The sequence below is a fragment of the Saccostrea echinata genome, unplaced genomic scaffold (genome assembly GCF_033153115.1).
Source record: "Saccostrea echinata isolate AGI-Se365-2 ecotype Australia unplaced genomic scaffold, CSIRO_AGI_Sech_v1 ptg000009l, whole genome shotgun sequence".
NCBI classification, from domain to species: Eukaryota; Metazoa; Mollusca; class Bivalvia; order Ostreida; family Ostreidae; genus Saccostrea; species Saccostrea echinata.
This window is the reverse complement of record NW_026889758.1, coordinates 52,797,278-52,810,279: the sequence shown is the minus strand read 5'-3', so window position 1 is coordinate 52,810,279 and position 13,002 is coordinate 52,797,278. Positions and strand designations below refer to the sequence as shown.

At 34.3% G+C, this 13,002-nt stretch overlaps 1 protein-coding gene across 1 annotated transcript in view; it reads left to right on the top strand.

Moving 5' to 3' along the window:
* LOC133183095 (kinase suppressor of Ras 1-like) overlaps positions 1-13,002 on the top strand; it is a 46,186-nt gene that overhangs the window by 17,787 nt on the left and 15,397 nt on the right. Inside the window, exon 6 of the mRNA XM_061318043.1 lies at positions 9,065-9,163. Coding sequence (XP_061174027.1) covers positions 9,065-9,163 — 99 coding nt within the window. The remainder of the gene's footprint in view (positions 1-9,064; positions 9,164-13,002) is intronic.

Sequence of the window (13,002 nt, the reverse complement as noted above, 5' to 3'; positions counted from 1 at the left end):
AGAGATCTTTTTCGTGCCAGCACATACTGCGACACGGGACCTCGGTTTATACGGTCTCATCCCAAGGACGGGTCTCCACGTCCCACAGTGGGATTCGAACCCGCGACGTAAGGATCAACCCCTTAATCCGCGACTCTTAGAGCAGACGCTCTAACCACTGCGCCACGCGGGCGACCAATATTTTAACGAAAAAGACAGAATATTGCACTTCCGTAATTTTAGATGCAGGCCTTAGAGTTACCTGTCAAAAAGAATTTTATGACATTTCCAAAATTTATTATCATTAGACATTTTTGGAAGATATTTTTTTCGGAACAAAGTCGAACATATCGTGTTTTTCAGTCATCAAGAAGCGAATGTCCGTGTTGTTATCGTCCGCTGCGTGACCTCTTGTAATGAAACATCAGTGACAGCAAAAGAACACCAGGCATAAAATAATTTTTTTATATAATATCTAGAACAATATAATATCTAGATTAACAATAATGATGCAATGAGAATTTTAGTCGAAGGTGAGCGCATTTTTTTAGTGTGATATTGGGTTACTTTAATAAAAGATCCTCTGACTTAAATAACACGGTGGACAGTTGGGACAATTCAATATTTTGTATAAATAAATGCTTATACAATAAAAAAAAATCCTCTGTATTTAATGACACGATGGACAGTTGGCGGTAACACGAAGTCAAAATACGTTACTTGATTGTTTTACCCTAATAATACTTGACTGTTTTTGAAATAAATACATAGACACAATTGATAGGATCATCGGTATATTTATATAACCAAAAAAGCATCTGAAAATTACGTAAATGTATTTTAATAATCATAATGTGAAATTTCACAGCCTTAGTAGCAGCACGGACCGTGACGGTAAAATGAAGGATGTTTTGAGTATTTCATTTATTCTTAGAGGTCACTACTACATGACTGAGTTTCTAATAAATTTCATTGCCATTTAATCGGGGTATTCTAGGTTAGATTAATTAACGTTCTAAAATATTCGTTTTAGTTACTTGAGCAAAATATTGTTTAATTATTTTTTTCTCAAGAGAATAATGTCTTTGTCGGGCAGTGAAAAAAAAACTGAAATGATGTCGTCAGGATATTTTGTCCACCTAAGGTCACATCTTTTACGTAGAAATATCAAAACGATAGTGAAAATGAAGGAAAGTTAAAAAAAAAACTGTTAAATCTATAAAACAAAATAAACTAAGGGATGAAGATAATGTTAACCCAAAGCAAGCGAAATAGGACGATCAGAGACTAACAAAATAGTCTCGTATTGTAATTAAATATGAAGTAGATATTTTTACTTGCCAGCACTAAAAAAAAACCCTCTCATTTGTCACTATCATTATGCGAACTAAATAATACAATAGTGCCCAAGAACATGAAGTGAACTTCCGCATTCCCTCACACAAAGGCCTCTCTCATTTATCATAACATGCACTTGGTTTGTTTGCTTAATACCCAGGAGCAGAGAAATTTTTCAAAGAAATGATGCATTTTCACTATATAATCAATAGGGCCCGCTCCAAAATCAGAAACCCTGACCCAGGGGCCATGAATTTCACAATTTTGGAAGAAGCATCCTTATCATAACCACACACCTAGTTTGTTTGCTAAATACCCAAGGGCAGAGAAAAGATTTCTGAAAAAAAATGCGTTTTCACTATATGATCAACACAGCCCCACCCTAACACCAGAACCCCTGAAACAGGAGCCATGAATTCAACAAATTTGGTAGAGGGCTAAATGCTACTTATAATCATGCGAACAGTTTGTCTGTTTGATATCCAGGATCGAGTAAAGAAGATTTTAAAGATTCCATAAATTTTGATCGTTTTTATCCCCACCCGAGGCCCCAGGGGAGCGGGACCATGGAATTTATAATTTTTCTTTCCCTTTACCCAAATACGCTATATGCCAAATTTGGTTGAAATTGGTTCAGTGGTTCCAGAGAAGAAGCTGAAAATGTTCAGCTGTTGCACGATTAACAACGACGGACAAAAACTACTCAGGTGACCTAAAAAGAATGTTGGAGAAAAGCTGCGCGGTAAGCTGATTTAAATGTAAATACAAGCGTTTGAAGAAAGCAACGTGAAAAGTGTTTGCTTTGGTTAAAAGAGAGTTCAGAAAAGAGGCACTTTACATCACGTCAAAACACAGCACTGTCGCTGCATAACATGAGTAGATGTGAATCATATACAGTACCTAGATGTGAAGGTGCAAGTAAAGGGAATTGGCAGGACAAAAACAGTTTCTTGTTACCTAATGAGGTTCTTATTTATTTATTTTTTTTTTTTTTTTTGAGAATTACGAATGCAAGTTGGCTTAAGATATACATGTATGCAATTTGCTCAAACAGGAAAATTGTTTTTGATTTTTTTCTCCCTTGACGATAGATTGTTTGTATGTTGTTTAACATTCCATTCAAGATTTTTTCACTCATGTAGAGACGTCACCATATACCGGTGAAGGGCTTCAAATTTTGTTCTTTACTCGACATTATGGGCCATTAAGCATTGAGGAATCTTTATCTTGACAACGCCTACTGTAATGAGGCCTCGGTTTTCAAGGTCTCAACGCGTACTGTAATGAGGCCTCGGTTTTCAAGGACTCATCCGAAAGACCAGCTACTTTTATTTCAATCTGCCGTGCGTTTGGCGAAAGAACAGTTGCTAACTTTTTTAACTCACCTGAGCTGAAAGCTAAAGTGAGCTTTTCTGATGATATTTTGTCTGTAATCCGTCTGTCTGTCTGTAAACTTTTCACATTTTGCCAATGGGCCAATTTCAACAAAACTTGTTACAAAGCATCCTTGAGTAAAGGGGATTCAAGTTTGTACAAATGGCCACTCTTTCGAGGGGAGATAATTAAGAGTTAGTGAAAATTTAGTGGGACCTTATAAAAATCTTCTCAACAACCACTGAGCCAAAAAAGTTCAAACTTATATGAAACTTTTTTATACATAGGATACGGGGGATAGGATGGGGCCACAATGGGGGATCAAAGGAAAAAAACCTTCTTCTCAAGGACAGCTAAGCCATTATTAGTCATATTGATATGGAAGCATCCTCAGATAGTGAAGATTCAAGTTTGTTCAATCTATTGTAACATATTTCCTTTATATTAAAACTTTTCAAACCAGAAATAAAATAATTAATGTAAAATAAATATCAAAAAGTCAGTATCTTTCACATATACAAGAGAATAAATTCAAACAAGGTTTAGATCTAATCATTTATATCCCTGACACAAGTTTGAAGCATAACAAACCCTATTATTTCTTTTGATTGTGCATTGAAGCAAGTCTTTAGGATGTAGAAATATTTTTTTTTCTACTAAAGAAAATTTTGATTTTTTTTTTTGGTATACTTTTCTCTATTCAATTGTCGCTTTAGAAATTTTAATGGAATGTATGTACAGGTGTTATGATTGAAAAATATGTTGTTAGTTATTGTATGAATTTCTTTCAAAAAGATTCAATTTGCTGGTCATTAATTTTGAATTCACCCATATTATATCTTTCGTATTACTTGGCAAACAGATGCAAAGTTAAATACATGTTTGCTACGTGATGAAATTTTCAGCATGTTTATCCTACATAATGACCGAAAACAGAATATAAGGGACAACCACAACCTATTCTGAAAGGGGGCTAGCAAATTTTTTTCTAGTCAGATTATTTATTTTCATGCCCTCGTAGGACAAATTATTTATTTCCAAAATAAAAAGGAACAGATTACAGTCAAACATCGTTATCTCGAACTCGATGGGACTGAGAAAAATCTTTAGAGATATCCGAGTATAGAATATATATCTGTTTACATTAAAAACCCAGTAGAAGTGTGTATTTTGTTACTTTTAAAGCAAAAATAAATAAAATCTTACATTTTTTATTCGGATAATGCAATAAATATTATATCTTTTTTGTACGTAGTATTATGAGACCAGATCTTCCCAAAATCTGTTCGAATTTCGATGGTCTTCCTTTATGAGCCGACCTGCTTTCTTATTCCTATGAAGGAAAATTTGTTTAAAATCTTATACATGAGAAGTAAACACTGCTTTGGCCTTCAACTCGACATTCAGATATATCGACGACGTTTTCTCAATTAACAATACCGAGTATTTACTTCCTTTCATATTCATATTTTCAGCGATCTCGACATAAAAGGCAAAGTCTGTCATTTCAGATTCATATTTGGATGTTTGCCAGACAATATACGATAAGAACCAATTAACAACTCAATTGTATGACAAACGAGATGACTTCAGATTTTCCATCGTCAACTTTCCTTATTAATTTAGTAAAATTCCGCTATCATCTGCATATGGTGTTTGTATCTCCCAACTTAATCGTTATTCAAGAGGAAATTCCGAGTACGATCAATTTTCAAAAAGAGGTGGGTTACTGACAGAAAAGTTGATGTTACAGGGATTTCAACAATCTCGTTTAAAGACAGTCTTTTGTAAATACTGTGATCAAAATATTGACCTTGTTAGCAAATACGACATATCATTGAGTCGTATTTAGACTGACATATTTCAAACCAATTGTTAGGCTTTAGTTTTATACTAAATTTGACCACGGAATATTCCGTCTACCTGTTAAAGAATAAGACAATCTACATAGGGTGCTTACTCCTAAGCACCTGAGTCCACCTCTGGAATTTCTGGAGATCCGTGTTTAATGCCCTTTTTATAGACTTGCATTGGTTGTAGATTTTTTTCCCCAGATCGAACACTGTTCGCTATATTCACTTTTTTTTCATTCTTCTGTGATAATATGACGTGGATAAACGTTTGTCATCTGAATAAATGATTGAAAAAAGGAGCATCCATTTAATGAATTGTTCAATTGTCCGTTGTCATACAAGTTTAAAGATCAATATGAATACTTTCCTACATCAATAAAGTTTTAAATCGAAAAAAAAAAACTGTTAATGTTCATTTTTCAATATCCGTTTTGATGTAGGTGTTTGAAGTCAATTTCAAACTATAAATAGTGGATGAAAGAGTCGATCATAATATTATTGACGTGAAGAGGTGCTATGGACATTTAATATTCATTAATTTGTAATCAAATACATAAGGAAATATTTGTGGTTAGTGCAATCATATACTGGAAAGTGATGAGCAATTATTGCTGTTGTTGAAGTCGATGATACATGTATACTTCTTGAGTACAGTACTGCCCTCTGAGGTTTGCTGAATGACAGTATTGACAAAAACATAAATACCTGAAAGTCATTTCGGATTAAAATTAGATCTATTTATCAATGATTTAATTTCTTTAACCAAAATAATGAACAGTTCTGTAAAATTCTATAAATAATTCATTTAATCTGCCAATTATTCCCCCCCCCCCCCGCACGATTTTCATTTTAAGTAGCACATCATTATCTCCAATCTCGAAAAAATGTACATGGGACGTAACTCAATAACCGCGATAGAACGTATATAATGGGAGTTCATACGTAAAGACTTCTTATAGCTCTTCCTTTAAGCTTACTTTGTGAACAGAAGAGGAAATATTAAATTGAACGTTTTCAAATTGTATAACATTTAATGTTCAACTAACTAAATCTACATTTGTATTAACCTTTAATTTTCTTTATAACTCAGATAAAATTTGCAATATCCCTTATAAACCTAGTTTAAATTACCTTTACATACTTTAGTGATCTGTTATTGAACATTTGTTAATAATTTATTTTCCGGGCAATTGTTTGTGTACATTTTTCAAATGAGAATCGATTTGTAAAACATTTGTCAGTGTGACCTGATTTTTCCAAGTACAGACGTGCATGAATGCATACCTACGGAAGCCGGTTGGTGCCAGGTAGAAAAAATATCTTATCTGGCGGCTGCCAGATAAGTTTCTGGCGGTCGTCATATAATTTTCTGGCGGCTGCCAGAAGGTTAACTGGCGGCCGCCAAATAATTTTCTGGCGGACGCCAGATAAGTTATTTGGCGGCCGCCAGAAAATTGTTTGGCGGTCGCCAGTTATTTATGTGGCGACGACCGCCAGATAAATTATTTTTCTACCTTGCACCTACCGGCTTCCGTACATACCAGATTAACTGAAGTTCCATATTAGTGCATTTTATATTAATCAAAATTTCTTTCCCAATAAAAACCCATATCAAGGGAGGGTAACAGCCGACTATCCTACATGTACGTTACTGTTTTAGTTAATCATTATACATTTATTGACTTAGAGGGCAACATGCAAACATGAGAACTAAACTATTTGCCTGAGACCAAAGGCAAACAGTTTGGGGTCGACAAAACGTATTTGCCCAAGAACACAGTCAATACATGTTTTGTTATACTTTTACTCTCTTTTGACATATCTTGTGCTTGCTTCCATGACATAAACGTTTTCCCACATTGTGGTTTAAACTCTATCAATTCCGTACACTGAAAGAAAAAGTTAGTAAAAGTTACTAGAATAACTAGTAAATTTTACTGTCCATATAACCACTATTCAGTTAAGTAAATTTTACTAGACGATAAGTATTTGTACTATTTGATTAAGTAAAATCAACCAGTTATTTAGGTATATTTTACTAGCGAAAACTAGTAAAATTTACTTTCTTCAAAGTACATTTAGTTAGTCTCTAGTTATAAACCCTCTGGAATTTATACTTTATTTTAATTTTATTTATACATTTTTTTAGGAGAGAGTTTACTCTCTAAACAACGCTAAACACTTCACAAGTTGTACAAGTAGCATTAAAAATAGCTTAACAATTGAATAAATAAAAACAAGTAGATTAAATCTCTAACACAAATTATAGTTTTATTTTACAATGACAAAAACTGAATGAATAATAAGTCTTCTACGGTAAACACTTTTACAATTATATGTAAACCATTTCAACAGATGAAAATTATAATAGGTCATAGAAAATAGAAATAATAAAATTAATTTCTGCATGTGTACAGTACAGTGTACATGAATATTTTTATGATTTTTTTTTAAATTTACAATATTTTAACAATCAAACAGGATAGATTACAAATCTGATGTCAACATAGCAATGACAGAACACCGAAAATCCTTCTCTCTAAATTAATATCACTCTGCTATTCTACCAAGATGTTGCACAGAGGTTTTTTTTACCCATTTCTTTGGACAAGGTACGCATGTAGGTCAAATCATACATTGTAGAAATTTCATAAGGCTGAAAGGAAATGTCACATCCAGTAACGTTTACTCCTTCAATATGGACACTGAAATAATCTTCTCCCAAAGAAAACAAAAACTTCTCCCTCAGAAGGATTTACAGTCCAATTTCAGCACCCCCTTCTGGCCTCTCCTTGAACAAGAAGGACAGTCTGGTAGAAAGCTAGGCATTCTTCACCATCTAAATTAATATTGAAAAAATACTATAAATGCAACTTTTTCGGGCCTTGCATCAAAGACAATAAGAAATATAAGCTAAAGAAAACTTGCAGTAGTAACAACTGTAAGTCTGGACTTTGAAATACTTTTAAAAATTAAACATGTTAAATGAGTTCAAAGTCAAATTTATGATTATTGATATCTGAAACAGTTGCTCACTCACTACCATTTAGGGACTCCAAGATTCACAAACACAATGTGTTTCTTTCACTCATTCCCTCAAATGCATATACCAAGATCGCAAACCATTCAGATATGAATGTTTACCTCATAAATATAAGTCAACATAGATTACGATTTTAAAAAAAGACATGTTCATTGCTTAATGTTATATAATTAAAGTGTACAAGTGTAGCCTAAAATAATAATGAAATTATAATCATATCAAATCAGTAGCTCACTCACTATGCACTTGAAGGTTCCAAGATTTACACAAATATGTATCACTCACCCTTCAAATGTATATTCCAAGATTGCTTACTGACTGTTGCAGTTCACAATGATTTTGTAAATAATTCCCTCTTTCATTAATTACACATATTGACAACTGTGCACTAAATCGGAACTATATTGCCTATCACTTTTCTGATTAATATGTACTATTATGAGAAAAATGTATAATATATCAATTCTTCATATGGTATACTAGATGCATGCAAACATTTTCAAACCAGTGGCAGGAAAAAATAACAAAGGGTCTTCAAGACAGCAAAACAAAAACTAAAAAATAAATTTGTAAAGCTTAGATAGGCAATGCTGATGGTTAAAATATTACTCACCAAATTATTTAACTGATTCCTCGTCCTTAGCAGTGTTCCAACCTGCCTTCTGAAGTAAACATGGCGTCTTGGGATGGTCTTATCTTCACATCCTTTGTTTGAAAGGGCGCGGAAAATATTTAATGAAGTAATATGATCCCTAAGCGCAGCCTGGATGCTTGCTTATCTAGTAACTTTTACAAGTTGGACAGTATATTGTTTCGATTACTAGGCGCGCTAAGAAGATTACTAGGCAAAGTGGTTACTTCTACTAGGCATTTCTTTCAGTGTAAAGCTCTGTCGAACTTGAACGAATGCAAATAAGATATTAATAGCTGATCCCGCCCACAATGTGACATACGCGGTCCAATATATCACTTTGCGGTCTAACATCGAGTTTTTGGACTGCTCCGTAGAACACTGGAAATGTGACTCTTTTAAGTATAGAATTATACAAGAAAAATTTTTTAAAGGTATAACAATCTATACTATTTTTTTTTCATAACGCTTCCTGTAAAAATGAATGAGTTCTACCTATTTAATTATTTCATCTTATAATGTACGTAAAAACGTTAGATCGTAATTTGAAGGTTTCTTCTTTGTTCTATCGGAATAAAGGATTCATACTTTATAAGTGATCAAGACTTTTAGCAATGGCATTTTTATTTTTGAAAATGTTTTATCAGTGTAATCTGTACTTCAAAAAAGACCCCATCCGTTTCCCAGTAAACTTTCTCAACTCGATATAGCATTTTTGATAAATCAGTGTACTTTGCTAATTTGCGGTTTGAATAACAATTGGAGCTTCAAGACTTGTGAATGCTAACGTCCATCTTCCTTGAATAGAAGAATAAAGGAACATATATTTATTTTGGTTTCGTGTAGATCTGAGAAGCATGATCGCCTGGAGGATTTTTCCATCGCCCATAAAGACTTGGAGTTTGGTGATTGTCTACGCGTGGGAAGACACCGAACCATATACAGGTAAACGAATTCACAAAAGTAAGAAGAATTTCTCTACATTTCAGGACTCAACAAAAAAGTAATGATAGCAAGTTGATTGGAGAGCTATGGTCACTTTTTAAATGACCTATACGGTAGCGATCTCTTATTTTTAGCTCAGCTCAACAAAGTTGGAGAAGCTAAAGGTCTCATCACACAATACTAGTTCTAACTGCGTTCTACTAAATTCGTGCCAAACGGTGGGAACGTAGTATCAAATGTGGACTATCTGTTTAATAACTTCACGGATGTGCTCGCACTGGCTTGGACGAGACGGATGGCCAGAAATTTGGGTCTGTTCAAAATTTCCTTTGTCCTAATTTTGGTCGGGGTGACAATGTATAATATCAAATATAAACCATATGGGCGTATTAAGAACGGGGTTATCGTAATACGAACGGAAATGCTGTACATCGATCTTACCAGGGACGTGTTAGATTGTGACACGGTCAGTATGCCCGGGTCAGTTTATAGCAGTAGATCGACCGTGTCCGTTTGCTCCAGTTGACAATAGACAAAACTCGACCGCAATTTGTCCTAGGTAAGTTCTAAACCAAGCTGCAATTCAATTTTGATTGAGTTAGCAACACGCTTCTAAATGGTTCTAAAAATCCTTATTTAGTTTCGAGTATATTCTACAAGTTACGAACGAGATGTGTTGAATGTCTCTTCTCCAAGTAGTCCTTGCTTAATCCATCTGCAGTGCATGTAAGTTCGGACAAGGAAACTGTTCCTTCTTCTGTTCATCATTTGGATCGAGAAACTCACCCAGCACATATTTTGGGACTTCAATATTTTCTACAGAACTGTGGATAGATTTGTTGTTTTTAATATGTTAAATATTTGTTCTATGCAAGTATTGTTAGAAGCACAAGAGATGATAGAGCAAGGAAAAAGGAGAAAACCAAGAGTCTGTTGGGTAAAGAGCTGGTTGAATTAAACCTAAGAGAAGAATAACTTGGCCCTTCTTGCTGCTTTTCCTTCGCACGGGAATTGAAATCTAGTAGTATGCAGTTTCAAGTAGTTAACAAAAATTAATTGGAGAAACCCAAGAACCTGTTTGAAACCTAAGAGAATTACTTAGCTCTTCGTGCTGTTTTATTTTTTTCGCACGGGCAGTGAAATCGAGTAGTATGCATTTTCAAGGGTTTAATTAATATGAGGAATGGCAAAGAAGGCGCTGGGTTTTAATAACCCGTGAGTCGAGATAGGATTGGACACTCACTGCATGAGTTCAAATGCTATAATAACAAGATAAGAACAAGGTGAACTAACTTTGGTCGTGGTGGTCGGTTTAAAAGCTAATTAGAAAGAGTTGAAAACTAAAATAAGAACAGGTATGGACGTATCGGAAAAGAGATCGGACTAGTTAAGAACGAGCTTAATCTGAGTACGGTACTGCTTCGACTGTTTGGAAACGGCAAATTTACCCGATTTGAACTAATGGACGAAGTACAGACGAGATGGACGTATTAAGGACTGTTTATGAACAAAGAAAGATCATATTGTAGACATTATTTGTGAAAACTTGCACATTCAACCCGTTTTACAATTTTAATGGACGGGATAGGTCTTTCGGGAAACGAGTTTTATATGATGGGGGCTTTATGTAATACTCTCGAATTTTATCTCCCAGTTTTTGGAGCAAATTTCTTTGCCCTCTCTTTGCATCTTATATGCATGAAAGATGCATCTAGTATGTTTCAGATTTCAGCCAAAAATGACCAGGTTAAGGTTTTTTGAGCGGGTTTAAGTTATTGGAGCAGTTTAAAGTTTTTGGAGCAGGTTATAGTTCCTGAAGCAGGTCCTATTCCCAAGTAAGTATAGGTCCTATGTTGACCAAACTTGCATAGATGATACGTCTAAGGATGCATACTACCAGACTTGCTTCGGATGCTGGATCATCATAGAAATTTTCAAGTTTTGAATTTGCAAATGCTAAACTCTCCTTTGGGTTTGAAGCTGATGAAAAAAAAGAATTTTTCTGTAAGGTTAAGAAAAACATTGCAGTAGAGAGTTGTCATTGAACTAAAAAGACATAAAGTTGCTTCATGTGTTAGTTGTTTCAACTACAAATAGAATAACTTTTCCCCTCCCCTCTAAGGTACTGACATTGAGAATTATGTAGGTGAAATTATCACCCCTACATGATGATTATACAGAACAGTTTCCTTGTAGTGGATCAAATACTGTACATTCATTGGCAGTCTTTTGAAAAAGTATGAGCCAAACCTGTTGTCGAAGGGCAAAAGTTACATAATCAAGACATTTTCTGCGACTTTACTTAAGAGCTTGAAAGCAGGCTCAGCATTACTGGACACAGTTACCCAAGGGCATAAAGTATTAGTCAGGTTGGGGCAAGGGAAGAGAAATGAAATATAAGGATAACACACAGTACCAAGCTCAAAGTCATTTGAAACATTACAAAGATGGTACGGTTTTTGGTTTTATTGTGCCCTAAAAATTTAATATTAGTTTTCATTAAGATTTGAAACTGACCTAAATATGAGTTGATTGATTGTATGTTGTTTTACGTCCAGTGCGAGAATTTTTTACTCATGTAGAGATGTCACCATATACCGGTGAAGGGCTTCAAATTAAGACCTTTACTCGGCACTCAGGGCCATTGATCAGTGAGGATTCTTTATCGGCCTACGCCTACCGTGACTCTGGGCCTCGGTTTTTAAGGTTTCATCCGAAGGACCCGCAACTTTCACTTCAAAGTGCCGAGCGCTTGGCGAAGGAACAGTTGTTACCTATTTTTTATCGACTTAGTCAGTTGCGGCCGTGAAATATAAGTTGAGTATACGACTATGATAAATCATATGAAAGAATATTGAACGAAGGAGGACCATTCCGGAAATATGACGTCATTTATTTGATACATTTCTCTGTTTTAAGGTATGTCACTCGTCAGCTTTTTAGAAAAGTTCAGTCAGAACCTTTATCACAAAAACTATCTATTACAATTCAATTTTTATAACATATTTAAATTAAACAATGCAAATTATTCAAGATTCAATTAAAAAACTGCTCACAAATTCATAAAGAAGCAAGATTTATGAGGGACTATTTCTTGTGGTGGAAGGATATTTAGAAGAAAATTCTTCAAAGAACTACGCACGCTAACTCTCGATTCCCGCCTACATTTTACACCCATTTAATTCAATACTAATGGCAATTCGACCGTAAAATCTTTGTTGAATGCAAAGAATAGTTCAATGGTAATTGCCTGATAATTTTAATGCAAGTGTTAAATGGTTAATTACCCCTAATTCAAGCTCTTAAAATAAGGGGGGTAGACGATATTTTCCATTGAAATCGGGCTTTAAAGCATCAACACATTTTAAAATATCCTTGGATATGAATAAATATTCCTTAAATCTTTTCTTATGTTTTACGCATATAAAATTAAACATATGTTATTAATAAAATACAATGTTTTAGTTGTAAAATCCTTTGAAATTGGTGAAATATAAGCATTTTTGTAGTTTTTTGTCTGTAAACATATATCCCCCCCCCCCCCCCCGTGAAACACAAAAAGCTTTGGCATGAATTTGTGAAATGACAGTCCATATAACCCGTAAAAAGGAATTTTTGTTTCACGGGGGAAAGATGTTTTAAAAATATTTTCCATTTCCGTTGATTTCTATAGTGAAAAACACAAGTTTTACCCAAATTATAGAGTTATCTCTCTTTGTTTTCCCAAAGAAGTAATGTTTTATGAAAATCCCTATAAATATCTACATAAATATTAAAAATCATTCAAATGTGCTAACTTTTGAAAATTGACTTGAAGGTAGGCGGGAGAACAATGCTAT